Source organism: Paramisgurnus dabryanus, chromosome 5, assembly GCF_030506205.2.
Source record: "Paramisgurnus dabryanus chromosome 5, PD_genome_1.1, whole genome shotgun sequence".
In the NCBI taxonomy this organism is placed as follows: domain Eukaryota; kingdom Metazoa; phylum Chordata; class Actinopteri; order Cypriniformes; family Cobitidae; genus Paramisgurnus; species Paramisgurnus dabryanus.
In genome coordinates this window covers 18,909,660-18,934,405 of record NC_133341.1, presented here as the reverse complement: position 1 = coordinate 18,934,405, position 24,746 = coordinate 18,909,660, and the positions used below count along the sequence as shown (strand labels likewise).

Sequence of the window (24,746 nt, the reverse complement as noted above, 5' to 3'; positions counted from 1 at the left end):
ACAGTAAAAATCTCTTTAGACATCAATAGCACAGGTGTTAATCAGCATGTGAATCCAAGTTTGAGTACACCATCATATCCTCCAAAACAACCTCCCCGTCAATCTCTCGGCTCTTTCATCCATCTCCTTCATTTAGTATACAGCATCTGCTTTTTCTCTTGGCCTTAAGAATGCAGTTGTGATGTTGCCCATCTGTTACTTTCTCTGTCTCTCACTTTTTCCTATAAGCTATAGCCAGCATGTCAGGTTAAGCTTGTTACATAACAGAGAAATGCCATTTAGTCTGTGTGAACAAGTTCAGCTTTACTTGTGAAGACATTTCAAGTGGCTGTTGTTGTAAAACAGTTATCTTGGTTTAATTTATATCTAATATTTTTGTGGGTAAGTTAGGTTAAGCGTTTTGAAGGTGATAGAAAATATAATTAGTCTGGTATGGAAACAATAGAGTGGAGCCTGGAAGGGAAACAATGCGTGTGCGTGCGTCACGCGTGTGTGTGCACACATTTATGATGTCTTGTGCTTTCTGTAAATTATGCAATCATTTATTAGGGTCTTTATTTTGTCGGCTTTCCAAAATTGTGTCACTTCAACTTTAAAAGAGTTTAACTCGTAAAGAAGTCACATTATAAACTGTAGGGAAACTAAAAGGCTGTTTCATTTATTTGTTTTTGTAATGACCACATTAGTATAATGTCAGACTGTAAGATTTGCACATGCTCTTGCAAGGTTTGATCTCAACCCACCTTCCTTCCTTTTCTTCATGCGTTGAGGTCTTGTGCACCTCTTAAAAGCACGTGTGCTTGATCTCTGCTTGTTTTCCCTCCAGTCTGTCTCCTATCTCCTAAGTTTCCTATGTCTGCCTCAGTTAGTGCTGTTTGACTTTCATCCAGTTCACTGGACTACAGTCCTGTCACTCAAAGTTCTGGCTCTGTTTACTCAACCCTCTTTCCCTTCTCCTGTTCTCTCAGGCAGCTGCATCAACTGCCAGGGTGACACCGAAGGACCCAGCTGTGAGAACTGCAGGTATAATTTCTACCGAGAGCGCGGTGCTTCTGTGACGGACCCCTGCACCCCCTGCCCTTGTTCCAGCGTCACATCCACAGGCACCTGTAGGCTGGGTAAGTCCTGCCCACATACATGTCAGCCTAACATAGCCAAGATTAGCATATGCTGCTAACTTTATTATTCAGCTATTTTTGCCTTGGCCGCTGGTGTAGAAAATTCATAGTAGATCTCAACATCTGGAATAAGCAGATTTCCCCCCTCCCATCTGTTTTGCATTACGTGTCTTGCATCATTATGGCCAGCTGCCTGCATTACCGGGTGGGTGGAAGAGAGGAGTTTATTTTAAGTAAAAGCGAAACTGGAAACTTTTTACCTCTCTGGGCCCACACTGCGAACAGGAGGAACAAAACCTTGGCAGGATATAGAAATGAAATACAAGGTCGAGTGTGGAAGGGAGGGTCTGTTTGTGTGTTTCACAGATATGGTTTTGATCAGGACCGCAGCGCTCTCTCTCTGTAGCCTGATTGTTCCCCACATGTTTGTGAGCAATCGTGTGTTTATTTGTGGGTGTCTGGGTATGCTGACTGCATCAGCAATGTTCTTGCAGCCACGCACAATGATGTAATAAGGTATAGATCTGACAATGGAAAAATACCAACAGTAAAAGGGCAGGTGCATGTTTACTGCTCCCAGCTATTTCGGTAGGGTACCACACCAGTGTGCAGCTGTTGGTTAAGATAACAAAGAAAAACTGTTATGACAGTTTCATCTAGTGAAAGAATGACTCTTTAGTATTACAATCAAGGTAATCATTTGTTTATTTTTCATAACTTTTTTATATTAGTTTTAGGGGGGGGGATTCGGACAGTTAATTCCTATTCGATGCAATATCGATTTTCTCCGCCAGCTGTGCGATTTTTGCCGATAAATTCAAAAGCTTCTTCGGTCAAATTATGGTTCGATCCAATTCAGTTCGTTTATAGATATTTTTATATTACATGCCAAGTTAGGAAGTTAAATTTTTTATTAAAAATGCAGTCATATAACATAAAAATTTAGTTAACCTCTTTGAAAATGGTACAATTTCTGTCCCAATAGGCTTTATGCCCAGCTGCACTACTTCCTGAACTTCAGCCAGCTCCTTGTTTCCTGTCTGCCATTATTGGTCAAACTGATTAATCCAGGTGTGTCTGATTATTGTTGGTGTTGTGACCACTGACGTCAGGCACACCTGGATTAATCAGTTTGTCCAATAATGGCAGACAGGAAACAAGGAGCTGGCTGAAGTTCAGGAAGTAGTGCAGCTGGGCATAAAGCCTATTGGAACATTTACATCAACAAACTTACAAAATAAACTTTTTTTAAATAAAGAAAAATTATTAATGAGGGGCAAAATGTCACATAGAATTAAGCTCATGGAGGCAGCAGTCAAAGTCTTTCCGTATTTTGTGCCAAAATGTGCAATAGTGACTATCACTGAGGTAATTTATTAAAAACGTATTAAATTTAAAAATAAATTAATATAAAAAATAAAGTTGTTAAACTTAAGCATTTGATCTGTCACACAACATCAGATCTAACAGTCACACGAGTGCTGCAGTTGTCTCTTTTGAGAGATAAAAAGCAACCGATCAACATGTAAAAGACGACATGGGAGAGGAGAGAGGACACTGCTTTTTTACATGGACAATAAACACACACTTGTCTTTGGTCTATTTCGCTGTGTTTTCGCTGCTACAACCGCTTTTGTTGCTGCATCGCATTTACTTGCTGATGCTAGCAGATGAAAATTTAAAAAAATGCACGCTTTGGCGGAAAAGTGTAGATGGACGTTATGTCAAGGAGGACGTGGAGAGTGTCAAAATAAAGGTACCTCAAATCGATTCTTTATGTGTGCCATTCATGCATCAGATCGTTAGAAATAAATTCGATGTATTGTTACAACCCTATTAGTTTTATGACTAAACTTAATTTTTTCACAGTTCTGTTTTTAAAATTCTGATTAAGTACGCTTTCTAAATTAGAAAATTATTTTTAAACTTATGTTAAATCTAACTTGATTTACTTTTCTAACAATCTCCCTAAGCTTAGTTAACTATCCATAACAATGGCATATCTAACCATTCATTCAATAACAGCACTGTAGCTGTAAAAACACTTTATTTATTTTGAAATACTTGTGACCCTGTTCACTCTAAAAACAAATGGTGCTAAAAGCACTAAAAGTGGTTAATAGATTAACCATTTTAGTTGCCTTATATCACAGATGAAGTTCCTGTGTAGCACCTGTGTAGAACCATATTGTGCTATGTAGAACCATATGAGCAACTCATCTGGGCCATTTCATCCGAATACAGTACATGGCTGATGTTGAATAGCTGTGAATAGAAAATTCAGGCTTTTTGTCTAGAGTGAATGGTGTAGTTATGTAATCTACCAACAGGGACTGACTGTCCACGCTAACCAGCCAAACCATCTGATTTGAATTTTTCTGGAGACCACAAAAGGCAGAATGTTAGGTGCCGACAGTCATTAATCACTTTCACTGAATGTTTTTCATATAATGAAAGTAATGGTGACTGAGCTGTCAGAGACTTTCCTGTCTCCTTCAACAGATGAAAGAAGATCATACAGATCTAAGAACAACAGGAGGGTGAAAATGATGGAAGAATTTTGATTTGGGGGTAAACTATCTCTTAAAGGCATGTGAGACTTCAGTAAAATATATATTTATAATTGCTCACAGTGGTTCTGAGAACTTATTTATTAAAGATTCACGTACAGAGTTTTGTTGAATGTAAAAGTTAAACACAAATGCACACATACAGTACAGACACACACATAATGTTTAGGTGGTAAATGCTCCCTTCCTTTTTCATTTCACACGTCAGGTGCTGCATCTGTGCTGATCTTGCAGTGTTAAAACGCCCACAACGTTTTTTTTATAGATGTGGCACACGTGACATGCTTCACAGACAATCTAAACCGAAAGTATGTGAAAAATGTGAAGAGATAACAAAGAAAGCAGTGTTCATAAATGCAGTAAATCTAAAAGTGTAATCCAAAAAGGATTATTTGGCAAAAGGCTGGTGAGGAAAGTAAATAAAATAATAGTTTTTTAAAAACGTATTAAACTGAAATAATTAAACTGCTCAAATGCAAAGCCTCCGTCTGACATGTTTTCTTGTAAATGAGCATTTTTTTAGTCAGACTCTTAATGCATTCTGCCAACAAAACAGTATTTCTGAATGGCCCGAGGCTGGTATTAAGCAGATTTTAAGCAAAAGTATTTGATGAATGTATATACGGTTTTTGCATCTATCTCCTCAAGTGTTAATGGGATAAATATTATCAAGTACAGCAGAATCAGAACCAAAAATGTACAATACAGGCCCATTGCTGCATGTAATGTGAGAAACAGCATTACTAAAATAAAAGATTTTTTATAAAAAAGAACCATATTTGGTTCCTCAAAGAATCATTTAGTCAAAGGAACCATTCTTAAAAGAACCATTTCTGTCCTATCTATTTATACTGTAGTCTAAAGAATTTTTGTCCACTAAAAATAACTTTGTGAAATAGTAAGGTTATTTAGATGTTAAACAAGAAATTGTTCTTCTGTGGTATCGTGTAGCAACTTTACTTTTAAGAGTGTAATTTGACCCAAATGTATATTATATTAAGCACAGCATAGAAGTATTTAAAGCTGTATTTGGCTCATAAATGGGAAATACGGTAAGAGCAAGCTAATGTATCTACCCAGAGCTCACTCTCTCTCACTCTCTCTCTCTCTCTCTCTCTCTCTTTCTCTCTCTCTCTCTCTCTCTCTCTCTCTCTCTCTTTTATGATACAGAAAGGTTCTTCAGAAGTTAAAGGTTCTTTATGGAGCTATTCAGTGACAAATGGTTCTTCTATGGCACCGTGAAGCACCTTTACTTTGAATTTGACTGCTAAACAGTATTTCGAGATTATGGTAAAAATAAAAATTTTGATTAAATGTTAATCATAGTATTTAATGTGAAAATATGTGTTTAAACAGAGGTATCTCATCATTATGTCTAAATCCAAAAAGCGTCCCACGCTTTAATTATAAGGAACTCCAGGTTCCACCCTTGAGGATTGGTGATTATGGTAATGAAATGCAAAAACCACCACAGTCAGACCAGAGCCTGATTAGCCAACAGACCTTATTTTATTCTTCATGTAAATCCCCGATGATACGGTTTGATGAGATACAGGGGAGTACAGAGTGTTAAATAAATTCCTCATTTACCAATCAAGGCCGCACTTTTATTTGCGAAGAGCAGAATGCGTCCTCAGCCCGACTTTAGCCCACTGAACATCTCTGTAGAGTTAATGGGGTTTTATCAGGTTACACTTCTAACAATGAAATATATCAAAATGTCAGCGCACCAATAAGAGAATGGCTGTAAATAATTCACACCTGTGCATACCTGAAAAGGTCACTTAGCACAAGAATAAAGCTCATGGTTTGGGTCATTTGTGTACACCTTGCACTGCACAGCGGGGGCAATATCTCTGCTGCTCAACTATGAACAGATCCTGAAGTAGTTTCTTAAAATGGCTCTTTAATAGCAATATATATCAAGGTATTGTTGGAACATTGTCACTTGTAATAACTTTCAGGATAATTGCAAAGTGGTGTGCCCTTGCTCTGAGTGCTGCTAACCAATTCAATCAGAATTAACCTTTGGATGAATGCCATTAATCCTGCACAGTCTTGCGATGTGATAGTGAAATGTAGCTAAAACCTCAAATTTGAAGTGAAAAACAAGAAAAAATTGGAATGTAGCTGCATCCACACCCAAGAAATTGGGCTTTTCAGTTGGCTACGGTTGAGTAAAAAGAGATAATAAATGTACTGTACACATCATACAGCAGTTAGCAAACCATTCATCTCACTTTGAATCATGTAGGACAGATATTGTTGTCACAGGGGTGATGGGGGTTTTAATATTCACTGGGTAAATTCCAAAACAGGAGTAACAATCAAACACAGCATAACATACAGCAATGGGGGAAATAGAGTAAGCTTATATGGATTGGAGTAGATGCGGTAGATCGCTGACAGGTGTGGGTGGAGGCAAATGTAGACAGGTGTGGCCGTGGTGCATCATGGGAAATAGAGTTTTTTTGTGACAGAGATAAAAAACACTAGGAAACAACCCAGGGAACAGACTGGGATTGTGAAAATTATAATACTTATAAAGCAAAAGAAAACTTTAGATACATCATTACACAACATCTGAGACATATTGTCCAGTTATAATCACCATTCTGTCGAGTGACTCTTTTCCTCTCTTCCTCTCACTGTGTGTCTATGGTCATCTGCAGTCTGGATGCATCCCGCAGTACTCACAGCCATTTTAAAGACTGGCCCATACAGCACCTTGTCACTTAAATCACATCACAGGAAACACTGGCACTGACATTGACACAGGAGTGGAATGTCTTTCTACAAATTTGTTGCTCGAACCTTTATACAAACCTTTAAGCTTATAAGAAAATTTAAGGTTTTTATTTCTGTTTATAAAAATGCCAGACTGATATTGACAGTGTCTGTAGATCTTTGTTCTAGTGTTTTATGTTTATTTAAGCAATACAATAGACAATGGCATCAGCTAGTTAGCTAGTTGATAATTGAAGCACAGTCTGGACAAATGTTAGACCAAGTGGAATCAATTGTACTGAACTGAAAAAATGTATGGTGCCTCTCATTAGCTACGTTTACATGAAATCAAATAATCCTTTTGTAATTGTATTGATGGCTCAATCAGATTTAAAAGCCTTCATGTAAACACCTTTATCAACATGGGCGTCGGAACCATTATATGACCATTAAGACCAATGATAATGGACCCACCCACTTTTTCTCTAATTTAACGCATTTGTCTGTTCACTTATTAAAGCGCTGTTAGTCAAAATCCATTCCACTAGAGCAGGGGTCCCTATCCTTTGCTTTTTTTACACCGCAGATTCGTTTCAGCTTTAAAAAAAATTTGCATAGGGGGGTTACGCTGAGTGGCTGTTCGAACAAAGTGCAGAGATCCTTTGTCAAATGTATAACGTTTTAAACGGAAGTAAAGGTCAAACAACCATGCATTAAGAAAATTAATAACTTCTTTATTTATAGAATATTTTCTATAGACATTTAAAACCATATTATGGCGGATTGTTTTACTTTCACTGTTTCACGAGTTTGCCTGCATTTAGTCTTAATAATTAACGGTAAACGAACTTAGCTTGCTGTTCTTAAAGGCAGCTCGAACCTTAGGTCGGACTCAAGCCCCAAGTTCAAGAAACAGAAGATAAAAAGGAGGAGATGAGGACGAGAGATGCCATAAGAATTGTGGCTGTGCGCTCCCGTTTACCATAGGCTACTTTTAATGATAACTGACACAGCACTAAATGTGGTTCCTTTCAAACCTATGTTAAAAATGTAGGCTACTCATTAAAATAGTATTACTGCAGTAAAATAGTTAATATTGATTATGGTGCCACGATTGCTGGATAATTTTAAAGTGTTTTTTTACATAAGCCTGCAATTAGGCTCTTTTGATTTGCTATATCCCAGAGTTGGACGTCTTCACGTATTAACATTATCTGCGAGGAACATTTGCAAATGATTCATAAAGTCATACCTCTGCAATTGTTTGATTGATAATGTTTTAGAAGTACACATGCTCAAACTCTTATGACAGCATTGTTTCCCGACGAATACCATTAAATAAATTGATCTCATTTTCAGAATCTCACATTTATATTTCTCGAAGAGAGAGAGAGAGAGATTGGGTATAACAAATAAAAAAGGGTATACAAAAATTGTATCAGTTTAGCTTCATTCGTTTTTCTTACCTTTTATTTCATCAAAATAAAAAATAAACATTGTAGCCTACTGTCAGCAGAGTAGAGAAAAAAATGTCACAGAGAAAAATAAATGAAATATGACATCTGTCATTATTTGCAAAATTTTTAAAGGGCTACTTTTAATTTGCTTCCGGCGCCCATGTTTATCAATACGATTGAGGTCAATCAGATGCAAATTTCAATCGTATTAAAAGGGGTGATGTAGTCTGATCTGTGATCCAATCATCAGGAGAAAAGTACGTATGTAAACGTGTAAATCATATTATTTTCTAAATTTAGGTCCAAAAATACATTGTGCACATGCGCCAAAGAATTGTGCTCAAGTTCACGTCTAATATTTACCTCATATTTAAGTATCACATGATTCTCGTCACAGAAACACTCAATGGCAAGATAATGGCAACACACATTATTAAGGTAATGGGTCATGATACGCACATATTTAATCATACTTTGAATACTTGGTTTTGTTGTCTTTCTTTAGATAAATCTTCTACAGCGATCTCATGAATCCATTTACATTCATTTATTTAACACTCTTATTTAAAGGCACACAAGGCAAGTCTGAGTATTATTTCTCTACTAGCTCCCCCTAGTGTCTGGGAGTAAATGCGTTCTATATCTAAGACTATACGAGACTGAAGGACACCGGGTCGGATACAGCGAACTTGCAAGTGGGGTATTCTTCCTACAGACGGTAGGGGCGGGCGAGAGAGTCTTCATTCGTCATGTAATGAGTCATTTAACCATATACCGACTTACGAAGATGATTTATTAACATAAAAATGCTGCCTTGTGTCCCTTTAAACCAACTTACAAATTAGGGAGAAATTCATATTTTGCCTTAAGAGCCAACAGTAAGCACATGTTATATGTAATGGTATATGTTGCATTTGCCACTATATTAGTGTATTTTGTAGCTTGTTAGTATGCTTGCTACAGTAAGTGTAAGTTACCTTTCTGTTCTCCTTGCCGTACCGGATTGAAATGGTTGTTTGATTTGCATATGCTGGCTGAATTTGCATTGGAAATGTCTTCGCACTGGTTGCCTTGTTATCTGCCTACAGCTTCATTTGCTCTAATTGAGATCAGGTCGCTTGCTCTGTTCTGCTAGATCTTCAGCTTTGATTTGGCGGTTTATAAAAAAAACTCTGTCGCTTATGTCCAACACTGTTAAAAGGTGAAAAGAACAGAAATACAAATGGATGAGGAATATTTCAGATTGAAAGCGTATAGCTTTGTTTTGAATGTGTGTAGTTGTGTCTGTATACACAGTATATATAGTTGTGTGTATTTGTGGCTTGTACACAAGTTAAAATCTGTGTAGTGATTATTAAATTATCTAAAGCTGTTTGTCAGAATATATATTTAACATGTTTTGGGTTCTTTTGTTGGTCAGAATATATGTGAGAATTCAGTGTCAATTCACATTCATGCCTCTACTGTACCTGTTTGAACAGTACGTCAACTTTACATACGGGATTCAACAGTGCATGCGTCTGCGTGCGTGCCCTTGTGACGTTGAGAAACAACTACAGGTAGCTAAAAGCTATCACACTGCTACCAGTACACGATGATGAAATGGTTAAACATTGACTAGCCTCAATTCAGATGTTATCGTCACAAGTCACAGTTAAAGCAACATAAGGAAGCGTATCTTCTGATTTGCTGGAATTATGTTTGTATGCTGCTGGTAGTGCTAAATTTTCCTGTGAAGTTTTCGTTCCCGATGATACAAGTGGAAAACGGCTCATTGGGAATAAACACATACAGGTGAGACCAAACAAAGGAGTCTTTGTGTGTGTGTTTACATTAGTTTTACTGCTGTGGGTTAAACTAACCAACTTTACAACTGCCTACTACAGTTCAAGTAGCCTTTTTAGCTTTTGTTTGTTGTGTTTTGTTTGAATGTACTGTACACTTTAAAAACAGACGGTGCTAAATAGCACTTAAAGTGGTTCACTGGCTCGTAATCATAGAGGAACCATTTTACAGTATGTAGTACATGTGTAGAACCATATTGTGCTATATAGAACCATATCTGGTGCTATAGTGGTATAACACCCCGGATGGTTCTTCATAGGTGCTTTACATGTGCTATATAGCACTAAAAACGGTTCCCCTATGATTACGAGCTTTTAGTGCTATTTAGCACCAATTTTTTTTAGTGTAGTTCTTGTTTGTAGTCCCTTCTGCTAAGGAAATGTGGGAAATTGGCTCCTGTAGTGTACTAGTCTTTGGGTGTTAATCACTGCCTGGAGGTTTATATTTTAGTGTTTCGTGCTGAGTGTGGGGAATTAGTGAGAGGAGGGTCCTACAGCCCCCTGATTCACTGCCCACTTCACATGTGACATAAAAACTGCCGCTAGATACATTTGATTCACAGCAGCTACATTACTATCTGTCTTATTGGGTCCCTCTCAGCACGTTTTAACTTCCCTCTCTTTCTTCTTCTGGTCAGGTGTCTTTTATTTTCCTTTTTTCCTCCTGGTCACGCCATACCATTGATTCTTTTCTTGAGTCTTGGAGTAATTTGTTTCAGTTTTCTGGCATTTATCTCTTCCATCAAACAGAGTTTTATAAGGATTTGATTAAGGAAAGCATTTGTCCTTTATTAGTACTCATGTCTATTAGTTGTGTGGTCTTCTAAAATGAAGTATTTAGGTATTTTATCCAATACTGTATACACTGTATACACTTCTGTAACTTATAAAATAGAGTTGACATAACTAAAGCAAATTCAACTTGATTTATTAAGATACAGCAACTCAGCACATTATTTGAAATGACTTGTAAATCTAGATTAAACTAGTAAGTGCAAAAAGATTATTTTACAGTGTATATTAAGTGTACCAGTTGCCATTCACTGCAGTGAGCAGTACTAAATAAATTATGGTGTGCATCTTTAATTTGGATATGATCAAAAGTGAAGTGCTAGAATAATAAGGGAGCTTGGGGCCAACATCATAGACTGGCATTAGCATCGGTCAAACAGCCAATCACAGCTACGTGGAGACAGTCTTTCGTGTCATGTAACTGTTCACCAATTATATATATAAAATAGGTTTCATAATTAATCAAATTTGTTTTATTTTTGACTTGTGGATTATATTATGATATATTATGTTATTATTATGGTTCCTGCCTTGCCTACCAAAATGCCCTGCTTTTAATGTATTGTTTGGAAATTGTTTAGTGTGACTGGTAAAAAGGAAGAAAAATGGGTCATAATTGATTGAAATACAGGTCTGTTCATACATCTGCAGTCATCTGCACTGTAAAAAAAATCCGTAGAAATTACAATGTTATTGCAGCTGGGTTGCCGGTAATTTACCGTAGATTTACATTTATGTTATTTACTAGCAATAGTTGGCTCAAAGTTAAATAAATTTTAAATATTAAAAAGTCTTTATCTTTACAGAATAAAACTTTACAATAACAGCCTCATGCAAAGCATTCTGGGAACCAGAAATCATCATCAACCTTTTTCTGTTTTTTGCTTCAGATTTTGTTTCCCAGAATGTTTTGCTTGATGCTGTTTTTTCAGTTTTACTCTGTAAAGACAAAGACTTGTAAATGTTTAATTTTCATTTAACTTTGAACAAAATGTTGCCAGTAAAAAAACATAAATTTAAATCTACGGTAAATTACCGGCAACCCAGCTGCAATTTCTACGGAATTTTTTTACAGTGTGATAATTATGATTAATGCTGCAGAAATTAAACATGTTTGGGTGTTTAATGAGGAGTAATGTTCATTGTAGGCTCACTAATGTTTTAAAAATCAGCTCTTTAAATGAGCACTAGTTGACTTAAAGTCAGAAAGTCATTTTCTTGTCAAAGACTGAAATGTAATCCAATCATGGGTCAACACATATTTGTATTTTAGATTGCATGTACATAAGACATTCCTCATCCATCTCTCAGTAGTCATACACATTAATAATCATCATTTTATGAGATCACATATTATAACAATTATTTGAAATTAAGATTTATACATCATCTGAAAGTTGAATAAATAAGCTTTCTGTTGACGTATGGTTTGTAAGGTCAGGACAATATTTTCAAAATCTGGAGTCTGAGAGTGAAAAAAATCGAAATAATGAAAGGCGTTCTAAGCGAATCTGCGAGACGTTAGTTTTTGTTGACGTTTGAATTGTTTTCAAACAGACGGAGCGTAGCTAACTCCTCCCCCTCCCTTCCGTGCTTCCATGAACGCGCCCAACCCCCACCCCCAAATCCTTCTTGTCGTTTATTGGCTGGAACACTTTGTTATGGTTTCTGTTTGTAGGTTTGGCCACTGTGTTGTTATTGCCGTTTGTGAAGCCTGGGCTGTCTACAGAGATCGCGTTTTTTTACAGTTTGATCAGCGGACAGGCAGCAAGCAGATAGTGAGGAGATGTTTGCTGTATGTAACAAAAAATGTTTTATGGTCTAAAACGCGTCAATTCGCTTAGAGGACCTTGAAATGATGGCCTTTGAAGATGTCCAAATGAAATCATTATCAACTGCATCCACTCCCAAAATTAAGTTTTGATATATTTATGGTTGGAAAATTACAAAATATTAAAATATCGGATTTTCTGAAGACATTTATTAATAAATTGATAATAAATAAACATTTTAATTTATTAATAAACAATATATTAATGTTTTTTGGCATACAATTTGACCCATACATTTTTCCAATAGACTTTTGGATTTTTGCAAAAAATAAGCTCTGTGTTTAACAAAAGTTTATGACACTTTTATTTGTTTTACTTTTATGACAGTTTTATTTGTCCAAAGAGATAATCTTATAAACAATTTAACACCACCTTTGTGAATTCATCAAATGTCAAAATTTGCCTTTTATATTTCTTGTAATTGCATTTACACTTCAAAATTCATAAAATGTGTATTCATCTGTGAAAATAAACTTGTTGGACAAAATGTCAGTGGCTAACTTTTGTTAATCACAGAGCTTATTATTTGCGATAATCCAAAAGTCTATGGGAAAAATGAATGGGCTTTTTTTGAAAGGGAACCAATGACCTGCTAACGTCCTACAAAAATACGTCATCCCTGCAGCACTCTTTACTGTATAGCTTTTCTTGTAATGATCCAACTACAGTCTTATAGATTATAGACTATTTCAATCTTGTAGATGTGTGGTGCTAGGGTGTACTTAATGATGTTACATTTTTCTCTGCTGTTCATGGTATTATTACAAGTTCCTTATGCAATGTAAAACCTTTTCTACTTCTAAGGGCCATTTCCATGTACAGTTAGAAGGAAAGTCATGTCTAGGTTAATATAATGCCGTTATCTATCATATAAATTTAGATATTTGATAAAATATTAAGTATTTCATCATTGTAAAAAGCACTATATTGACTTTTGGTTAACGATTTTGTCTGCCACTTTAACGGAAAGTGTTCAATCCCTGTGGCCAGTTGCTTAAACCTTTAAGACTTAAGTCTTAAAAGTTAGTCATTAATTTTTTTCTTCAAGACTGATCATAACTGTTTGAAGTATGTTACATAGAAAGGTAGATTAGTCTAATTTAAATCCAAATAATAATACTGATTAGCCCTAACTAATTAGAATCATTCTTCAGATGCAGTCTTAACGTCACGGCTATGTATTCAAGACTGAATCATAGTACTCATTTAATGATTGATGATTTTAATTGTTCCTTTAGTCCATAATTGCATAGGCATCTGCTCTCCGCTATTGTTGTCATTGATAAAAACAGGACGCTTATTTTTGCCTTGGTGAAAACTGTTAAAAAATGATTACGATAAGAAAATCACCTTACTAGTGATTTCAAGCTGTTATATGTGTAAAAATAAAGGCCTCATTAACTATAGTTTGCCTGTTATCATTAAAAATCATTTAAATACATTCATACAAAGATTCTGCCATCTGCTGGCCAAATAATCCCTAAATTATTTTAGACAAAAGATCTGATGCTTGAACATGCTTTATCTTGTCTTTTAATCCAAAAAAAAGTTAATTTAATCAATAACATCAATTGTTCTTTCTGTATTTCTAGATGAGACCAACAAGCCTGTCTGTAACCAGTGCAAGCCAGAATATCAAGGTCCAAACTGTGCGCAGTGTAGTGATGGCTTCTACAACTCAGACAGCATCTGCCTTCCCTGTAACTGCAGTGGGAACGAAGACCCACGCTTCTCCCCTAAAATCTGCGACCCAGATAGAGGCATCTGCCTGAACTGCATCTACAACACGACAGGCCCGCACTGCGAGCGCTGCGCAGACGGCTTCACAGGGGATGCGCTTGCCAGAAACTGCACTCTTGCAGGTGAGAGTCAAAGTCAGATAAATTAGGTTGTATGTACCTTTTATACCTCCTTTTCACCAAAATGATGCTTGTTGTTGTGTCTGAGGCAGAATCTCTCTTCCACTTGTGCTGAACAGCAACGTAACACTGTCTTAATAGCCTACCTGCACTTAAATTTCCCACAAACAAACATGCCTTTGTTTACGATTCATACAAATTATAAGGTATTTAACATCTCAAGTCATGTGATTCAGCCAACCACAAGCTGCTTTTGATGCAATATTCCGACTAATATATAATAATTATGCATAATGCATACTGCTTATGTGTTAAAGCACTGCGGTTTTAAAGACAGAAAAGTATGATGTTGTAAACGTACTAATACCAGATCGTCTCTCTGACTCGAGGCATTCTTCTGTAAGCTGTTGATACTATCAGTGTTGTACTGTACAGTAGCCAGATAGTATTTTTCCTGCACAAGCTGCCAAACTGTGCGTAAGGACCACAGGGTGAAGTATGAAAGAGAGCGAGGAAAAGTGATTTATCACATCAGTAGGTCGGCCAAATCCACATTTTCTTTTTGTCAATCTTTCCACTCAGCCAACAAGAATAAATCGCTCTCTTTCATCCCCTGTTTGAGCTCTGCTCCAGATGTTTCGCTGCGACAACCATGTTTCTGCTCGTTGATGACATCCATACTTTTCTTACAGTATAATAATGAAGCTCCACATGGAAATCATTTCGATTGCTAAAATATCCTTGACTCCGTCTCACCCACAATGCACTTATTTGCTTGTTTTCTGAGGTGATTGGCTGAGATGGGATTTCAGTTTCTATCTATAGGGTGTGAATTCTTTCTTGTCTGTTCTATTGAACAGATGGAATCGCTCCTGCCTGTAAACCTTCTACCGGTGTGCAGCATCTGTTCTCTACATTACATAGATCTGTTCTTCACATGGGAGTGCCCTGCTGCTCTCACCCTTTATTTTTCCTCCACTCTTTTTTTTTTTTTGTTTGTTTTTTTCTTTATTTCTATCATGTCCAATGCTTACAGAGTGTTGCTATTATAATCCATTCACTGGCAATGATGTTAATGCATGAATATTGTGGCTACCGCAAAATAATGCATGAGTGAAATTTTTACAGACATAACAGTTTTGCTTTAATGCCACTTCAGGCATATAATTTGACAGGTTTTGGCACCAGAAACCCATGCAGGCCATATCAGTAAAAGTTTAAAGGGGACATTTCACAAGACTTGTCAAAAAATCTTTGGTGTCCTCAGAGTATGTATGTGAAGTTTTAGCTTAAAATACCATATAGATAATTTATTATAGCATGTTAAAATTGCTACTTTGTAGGTGTGAGCAGAAATGTGCCAAAAATTTTGGGTGTGTCCTTTAAAATGCAAATGTGCTGATCTCTGCCCTAAATGGCAGTGCCGTGGCTGGATAGTACCAATTAAGGGGCGGTATTATCCCCTTCTGACATCACAGGGGGAGCTAAATTATAATGACCTACTTTTTCACATGCTTGTGGAGAATGGTTTACCAAAACTAAGATTTGGTAGGTTGATTTTCTAGGTTGATAAAAGCACTGGGGACCCAATTATAGCACTCAAACATGGAAAAAGTCAGATTTTCATGATATGTCCCCTTTGAGGGTGCTGCAAAGCATTATTTTCTAATGGAGTGACATTCAATAAATGTCTGTATGTTTATTATCTTAAAGCGATACTCCAGCCAAATTTCAAAATTACTTCATGATTTACTCACCCTCATGCAGTCCAAGATACATATTTTCTTCATATTTCATACGAATACATTTGAAGATATTTTAGTTTATAATGGTAGAAAACAGGGATCAGGGAACAACTTCTGACTTTAAAGCCCAGAAAAGTGCATCCATCCTTTTACATAAGTAATCCACATGACTCCAAGGGGTTAATAAAGGTCTTTTTGATATAAATTAGTAAGGAAAATAACCATATTTGAAACTTTATAAACTATAATAAGTAGCTTCCGGTAACGATCTTGGACTCACACGATTCACGAGAGTCACTCCGAAACCTACCTACAGTATGGCAACGTAGAAACAATCGCATGAATTGTGTGAGTCCAAGATGGCGTCGTTACCAGAACCTAGTTTATAAACAGAATATAAATAATTATAAAGTTTGAAATATGGATATTTTTCTTACAAAATCGCATCGATTTTTCACAGAAGACCTTTATTAACCCATTGGAGACGTTTTTGGGGTTTAAAGTCAGAAGTTGTTCCCTGATCCCTCTTTTCTAGAATTTTAAAGCTTGGAAGAGCAAAGACATTTACTAAAATAACTCAAAATGTGCTTGTCATAGCGCATAGATGATGGACATGTGTATTTCAGATTGCTTGAGGATGAGTAAATTATGGGGTAATTTTAATATCTGGCTGGAGTATCCCTTTAAGTGTTTGTGTATATTTTTGTAAGGTGGGATTTATGAAAGGGCGGCCATGTCTTTTTCAGGGGCCAAGTCTGGTGAGAACTGTAATTTAACTTATGCTGGGTTCTTTTAACCCAGTGTTTGGTCAAATATGGTTCATTTAACTCACCAGCTGGGTTTGCCCCTTTCTGACTCAATGCTGGGTTGAAAAGTGCAAAATTCTTGTTTTTGGATATACATTATATCAGTGGTCTGTGAGGTCCCCATCAAAGCACATTCTATTAATAGTCTCAAATGTAATATTTAATTTTTACATATTTTTTATATAAGCTTGGCTTCTTTTATGTATGTTAACATTTTAAACAACGATAAAACATATCAGCAAGTAAAAAAAATAAAATAAACAAGTAAAGTAGACTATATCAAAAAGTAGCCTTTCAGATTGTTTTATTCATTGTGGTTGCCCTTGCTCACAAAAAGGTTGGAGACCTGCATTATATTTATTAGCTGCATAATATCTTATATTGTCCTTCTCTTCCTCATTCTGTCTCTGTCTTTCTCCCTTTTCTGGCATGTCCATAGTCGTCCACACTACACCTTCAACTACTACCCACCCGGTTCACTACACCACCATGACCTCCGGTCCCAACGTTACAACTCAGTTCACCACCTCGGCCCTGCTGACGACCCTGGCCAGCTCGACCCCAAACACAACCGCAGCCGCGGTGACTCAGCTCCCGTGGAACCAATTTAACATTATCATCCTTGCTGTCATTATCATTGTGGTGGTAGCTCTCATGGCGGCGGTGGGTGGTGTGTACACTTACAGGGAGTACCAAAACCGCAAGATCAACGCCCCGTTCTGGACCATTGAGTTGAAGGAGGACAATATAAGCTTCAGCAGCTATCACGATAGCATTCCAAACGTTGACGTATCGGGGCTTTTAGAGGACGAACTTAGCGAAATGGGTAACGGACAGCTTGCTTTATCCGGGAGTTTGTATAAGGTCTGATTTGCATTAAATCTTCCACGGAAGTGTGATGCAGGAACTACGCCAGCTCTGGACCAAGACTGGGCAGAACGTGGACCCATGGATACGGGGACCCTCAATTTTTTTGTACGATGCTGAACAAAGGACAGGACCTGGTGTCTTCTATAAACATGATGATAAAACACTCCTTATCAGACAAAAACAGAAAAGAAAGAAAATTATACGCAGACAAGAAAGGGAAGCATCAGCGTGTTACTTACTGAAAATGGATGGCGACATTGGGAAGCCACTGTCTTATTAAAGACCTTGGGAGACTATGAACTCAAACTTGCTGTCTTGATGAAAGACAAAGAGACTAATTTACTAATGTATGACGGCGATTAAGGGCATGTTTGAGTAGTGATAGCAATATACAAACACAATGAGACATGCATGCATGTTTCATCATTCATGCATAATTCATTGAACCGCATCTGCTTTATTAATATTGTTTGCACATTTTCATGCAAAATATGCTGATGCGCAGATGCATTAACAATCGTCTTTTTAAATGTTCCCTTTGTAAGTGCTGAGAATTTTAAATGCACAGAGAGGACAACTCAGGATAGAGATACTGGTTTTGTTTCACAAGCCACACCATTTTACATGGCCATGTGATTACACATGCAAGACTATAGGTGGCAGCATTACACAAGACCTAGGCTTTGGTATTATGCAATGGAAAATTCTGAGTAAATGATTCTTCTGATGTTTAGACACTTTCTTACCAAAGGGAATCACAAGACTGGATGATTCATGTTTAGGCCAAAGTTGATCTGGGTGTCAGCCTCAATAAGACAGAGCCTGATAAATTTATGTAACAGTTTTATAAGAGCAAATTGGATTTAGAAGCGTAGTAATACAGTATGTGATTTTGCGTGTTTATTTTTTTTTTTTTTGCAAATTCTCCTCAATCAATCACTTATTCTTCATGACTTATTTTCAGTCAAATGCATCAGCAATATGTTGGATTTGGTTAATTTATTATTTTAGATAGATCTCTTTCCCAAGCCGAGGGCTTTAAAACACAGGGTCAGTTTGATTCATGAACAAATATGAGAAGATAAGCAGTGGTCATTCAAGCTTTGCATGACCACTTTGCGTAGCACAGGCTGAAACAATTTGAGAGAGAGGTTAATGACGTGAATACCTGTATATATTTGAGTGTTTAGGAATGCGTGTGGGTGACTGGGGTAATAAATTATATGACAGAGTGTGTGAGTGGTAGTACAAAGCATAAAAAATTGTGTAAGAATGTGAAAAATATATAATCTGTAATAACCAATGATTAGGTGTCAGCCCGAAGTGAAAACAAGCTGCCTTTAGCTTTACATCAGTTTTCATTTTAGCTCGCTCTCTCATTCCACCGTCCTCATCAGAGGTGTGTTTACTGTATATAAAATGATGTGAATATTAGATGTACAGAATAGTTGTAATGAGGAGGCTGCTATCATACTGGTACATGCGGGACGAAAAGAAACATGGTCAGTTGTTATGTTTCCGTGTCCAGCATACGCACGCACACATAGAAACTGATGTCTTAATGGTGTGTTTGTCGAACAGAGTACGCATGGTGTACGCTATGCATGGTGCACCACACTCACAACGCAACTAACTCTGTGAAAGATTTCAATAAAAGGAGGTTTTAGTATTCTGTGTTACTTGTTTTTTTCTGTTTGTGAGATGAAGAGGGCGCACGGGGTAGAAAAAAATGTTCCCTATAGCTGTCACTGGGGCAGTACCCTTTAAAAAGGTCCTAATATGTGCCATTTAGGAACAGATGTGTATACATTATAGTAGTAATATGGACTTTTTGGAATGTACCTCTTTTTAGGTTTTTCTTATTCTACTTTGAAAAGGAACTTCCCCAGTGACAGCTAGAAACCATTTTTTGACCATTTTTGCTGACAGTGTACTGTACAGTTGACCTGTTCTGGGTGATTTTGAGGGAAAAATGTGACCTTGGACCACAAAATTGAGATTTATACATCATTTATACAAGTTGAATAAATTAACTTTCCATTGATGTATGGTTTGTAAGGATAGGACAATATTTGGCCTAGATACAACTATTTGAAAAATCTCAAAATGTTGAAAAAAATCACCTTTAAAGTTGTCCAAATTAAGTGCTTACCAACACATTACTATTGATAAATAATACATTTTTGATATATTTACAGTGGAAAATGTACAAAATATCATGGAACATGATCTTTACTTAATCTCCGGGTCTGGTGGTAGCACTTTTAGCATAGCTCAGCACAATCTATTGAATCTGATTAGACCATTAGCATCACGATAAAAAACAACCAAAGAGTTTTTCCTATTTAAAACTTGACTCTTCTGTAGTTACATCATGTACTAAGGCTGACAGAAAACTAAAAGCTGGGTTTTCTAGGTAGATATGGCGATGAACTATACTCTCATTCTGGGCTTTGCTGATGTGACATGGCTGCAGTAGGCGTAGTGATATTACGCATTGCCCCTTGGTTACTTTCAATAGCAGGGGGCTATTTTCAGGCAGTGCGTAATATCACTACACCTGCTGCCGCCATGTTACATCAGCAAAGTCCTTGATTATTATGCTAGGATGAGAGTATAGTTCCTAGACATATCTGAATAGAAAATCGCAACTTTTAATTTTCTGCCGGTTTAGTACACGATGTAACTACAGAAGAGTCAAGTTTTAAATAGGAAAAATATTGAAACTCTTTGGTTATTTTTTTGCCCGATGCTAATGGTCTAATCAGATTCAATGAATTATGCTAAGCTATGCTAAAAGAGGTAGTGCCAGACCCGGAGATCAGCTGAATGGATTCCAAAACAGTAAAAATTAAATGTTTAACTCTAGAGGGTCTGGAAAAGGAGCATATTTAAAAAAAAGTGGAATGTCCCTTTAAGAGTATTACCCGCTTTTAAAGGGGTAGTACACCCCCAAATTAAATGAATTGCCATTGTTAAACACCCTGTTATTTGAACAGAAATAAAGGTTTTAATTGAGATTTATATCAATATAATATATTAATTGTCCTTCTCTTATGTTAAGCACTTACTGAAATGAGCAAAATGTGCTTTATAAATAAACTTGCCTTGTCTTGCCTAAAGCTAAGATTTTTCAAAAGGGATGTTTCAGTGGAAGTGAATTGCGACCGCATTCTCATGAACTTTAAAAAGACACGAAAGCTTTCTAAAAAAAAAAAAAAAGAAATTTCATTCATGCCATATAGTCATAGTTTCCTGCAGGCTTTAGTCTGAAAAAATGAAACATAAACCATTATTTGATAAAGATCTATACCTCTTTATTTAGCCTAAGTGCGTATGCAGACAGTGCACCTGTGAATATTGCTGTTGTTTCATTATTTAAAAGCAACAATCCTAAACTGAGTCAACAATGCACTTCAGGCATATGAGAAGTGGCACGGGTCAATGCTATTCAAAAACACGCTTGAGGTGGTCACAGTCAGCTCCCACTGTAACCAGAAAAAAACAAACAACTCTTTAGGAATCTCTGTTTTGGTTTGAATGACACTAAAGTTATATTTTTAGGGGAACTATGCCTTTAAAAGCAAGAAGTGCTCTCAGTAAAGTGAATATTCTGCATTAGAGTTAGGTAAGGGACATTTACTGTCCACTGGCAGAATTGTATGAATGACTATTTTCATAAATGTTGATTTAATTTATTGATCAAAAGCAGCACAGGCAACATTACAAACTTCTTTTTGAGAAATTCTTAAAAGTAATCCCACTGTTAAGTAAAATATTTTTTTCTGATGTTGCTTAACATGTGTTCAATTTATTCAATACACTGTAAAAAGTGAAAGTTGGATGTAGTTAAAAAATGACTTCAATTGGTAGTTTCCAAATGCAGTATTTTTTTAAGTTTGTTCATCTTAAATTTGGTGTTACCAATTGAAGTAAATTGCAGTGTATAAAATACTAAAGTACAAACATTGTCACGGGGATTGTACCTTTTAAGAAGGTCCAAATAGGCACCATTTATACAGATATGCACCTTTGAGGTGTCAATATGCATCCTTTTGGTACAAAAGAGTACCTTTCGAAAAGGGTACATTTTGTGCCTCTATATACATTTTTTTCTGTGTAGAATGGGCATTGAACAATTTTGAGCTTGCAAAATTTTAAATGAAATTTAAGACTGATCTAAATATCTACACCATAAAGTTTTTAATGAATACCGTTAGAAATTAAAGCATTAAAACATATCTTTCCAGTTTAATTTACCATATACTATATTTTTCGTGTTACTTTATTGAGACCACAAATATCAAGCAAAGGTTAAAACATGACTGTACTCCTTTTTCACATTTACAGATGAAACTATATTGCTCACATCAGTTTCTGCGTTCTCCTTTATAATCATCACTTTCATTTGTGAACCACGTGTTTCTGATGAGATCACCCACACCAAGAATCATTTTGGGAACATTAAAGTGTGTGAACGGCTGTTGAATTGAATAATTTCAAATATTCATCATCCTTTACATAGCACTTAAAGCTGCATAAGGAAACAATGATGAAATGATGCAATATGTTGATACTGTATGACAAATATTTGCCATGGGTGACACTTGGAGATTGCGATGTATTAAATTCTTGTTTGGCTTTGATAATTTATCTCCGGCAGACAAGACAGATCATCCATTTTTGCCCACGTTTGTTCAAATGCCGCCTATGCATAACTCTTTGATTTCTTAACAAAAATAGACCACACACATCTGTTTTGATATACAGTGTGTCCTACTGCATGTCTCTATTTGTACCTCATACAGCTAGCTTGTCTTTGAGTCACATTTTCATAATGACTGATAATATGAACAGACTGACACATCTGAAATTTGCCGTTTGCACTTTACAGTTAAGGTGTTACCTAATGACATGTTTTTAAGCTGATCCTGAAAAACAATCCAGTGGGGTATAACTATAAAAGCCCCCCACCTACTTAAAAGTTCTCATCTTTACTTTATATACTTCTCAAAGGTCAGAGGTGTTTAGCTGTGGAGTGTTCCTGCAACCACCCACACCTTCTTGGTATCTAATAAGGGGTCGTTCAAATAAGTATCTGAGGTAACAGGATCTGAGTCATTATTTTAGTGCATAACTTTTAGTCTGGCTTAGTTTACATAAAAAGAAACTCTACACCTGTCTCCTGAACTAGTAAAGTCCATCTGATTTGAAATGAAGAATCTCCAGTGTAAAATCAGGTGGCACACATGGCACTCGGTAAATGCTTTATTATGATAATAACAATAATAATAAAGTTTAGTTTATATAGCGCTTTTCATGAACTCAAAGTCGCTTTACAAGGAAATAAACAAAACAAGATAAACAAAACAAAAACTAGAGAATGATTGACCACTGGTCAGTCAGAGCTTTCTTATAACCAGATAACTTGTAACTCAGCCTCATGCAGGCACCACTGCGAATCATCTTGACAGGTGCAGTTTAATATTTTAATACTTAAAAATAAATTCAATGCAAATATGCATCATAAAAAAATATATTTATAATTAATAACATAAGGGATGTGACTTATAAATGATTAAACCAAATGCATCTTCATTTTGTTTGAACTTTGAACTTGTTTGAATGTGTGTTGGCTTAAAGCCACTAAAAGAATGTTTGTTGGCTTAAAGAAACAGGTTTTCCTTGCGCAAGGTCTGCATTGTTTTACAGATGAGCTAATATAATATCTCAAATCAATATTTTGTATACAGTACTGTCTTAGGCCACCATGCTACCATTAGATTTGTTATTTTTGCAATTAGTGGTCATATATAATTATTTCTCAGTCTTTTTATCAGAATACAATCAGAAGATACAGAAAATTTGTATGTAGCATTAGAAACAATATAAAAGTATGCTGAAGTGTCAAGTATTTAGTGTAAACTCCCCTTTCACTTGAGCAATAGCAGACAGCTGCAGGATCTCTTAAACCTAAATGAAATTAAATCCTAATTTCTAATTCTAATCGAATGACTTTCAGACTTCAGCAAAAAAGCTCAAGATGTGTTTCGTGCCAAGAGAGGTCACACTTAATACTGACTGATGCCTAAAGAAGACATTTAGTTCTAAAAAAATGTTTGTTTTTAATTTTGTGTACATATTTCCTGTGTTTAGTCATTTAGCAGACGCTTTTGTCCAAAGCGACTTACAAATGAAGTATAGAAGCAATTATAGCAAGAACAGCAATACATAAGTGCACTGGAAATAGTCTCATCAAGTCCAACACAGTACATAGGAGATAAAGAAAAAGTAAAAATAGAGAAGGTGGTAAGTCCTATAGTAAGTGAGGTAATGGCGGAAGAGATGGGTGTTTAGCCAATTATTAAAGACAAATACAGAGTCAGCAGATCATGTCAGGACCGGCAGATCATTCCACAAATTTGGAACAGCTCCTGAGAATGTACGCACTAATGTTTTTTTCCTTTTTTTCAAACAGTTTTCTGTTTGATGGACATTAAAATTTTGCTAAAACAACAAAGGTGATGATGGTGGCCTAGGACTTTTGCACAGTACTGTATATTTGCTCATGTGGCAAGTAGTCGTGCAGTACAGTAAGTGGGATGCTGTCATTGCAGGTAAATCCCTTGAGGGTCATCAACCTTTTGGGATTTATTCTTTAATAACAACTGGTTAGCTGTACATTATCTCACTTACATAAAAGCAGTTCATTTTTTGTGTCTGCGTTTGTGTGTTAGAAAGTTTTTCCACATGAGGTACAAAACAGGGCCTTTAACTAAATTTTCCTCTTTTTTTAAGGAAACAATCAGTGAAGAGGTTTCTGTAAACTTTTATTTACACTGTTACCATATGTTCAAACAAAGTTTTCAATCTTGTTTACACTGTAAAAAGTGAAAGTTGTATCTACTGGAATTACTTCAATTTGTAACACTTTAAAAAAAATTTTTGTCAAATTTACTGTGTAAGCTAAATTGTTGAAAAAAGTTACCAATTGAAGTAACTTTTTAAGTTAATCCAACTTTCAACTTTTACAGTGTAGTTTAACTTGCATATGTTCTAGAAATTAAACATAATAGGACAATAAGTGCTATATAGGTAGTTTTTGTTTGTCAAAACTTTATATAAT

The 24,746-nt window shown here is 36.1% G+C and overlaps 1 protein-coding gene across 1 annotated transcript in view; it reads left to right on the top strand.

Moving 5' to 3' along the window:
- Nucleotides 1–19,311, top strand: part of LOC135732245 (multiple epidermal growth factor-like domains protein 9) — a 76,997-nt gene extending 57,686 nt beyond the window's left edge. The window contains exons 4-6 of the mRNA XM_065250153.2: nucleotides 969–1,118; nucleotides 13,933–14,202; nucleotides 17,190–19,311. Coding sequence (XP_065106225.1) covers nucleotides 969–1,118; nucleotides 13,933–14,202; nucleotides 17,190–17,620 — 851 coding nt within the window. The 3' untranslated portion in view covers nucleotides 17,621–19,311. The remainder of the gene's footprint in view (nucleotides 1–968; nucleotides 1,119–13,932; nucleotides 14,203–17,189) is intronic.
- Nucleotides 19,312–24,746: the final 5,435 nt, after the last annotated feature.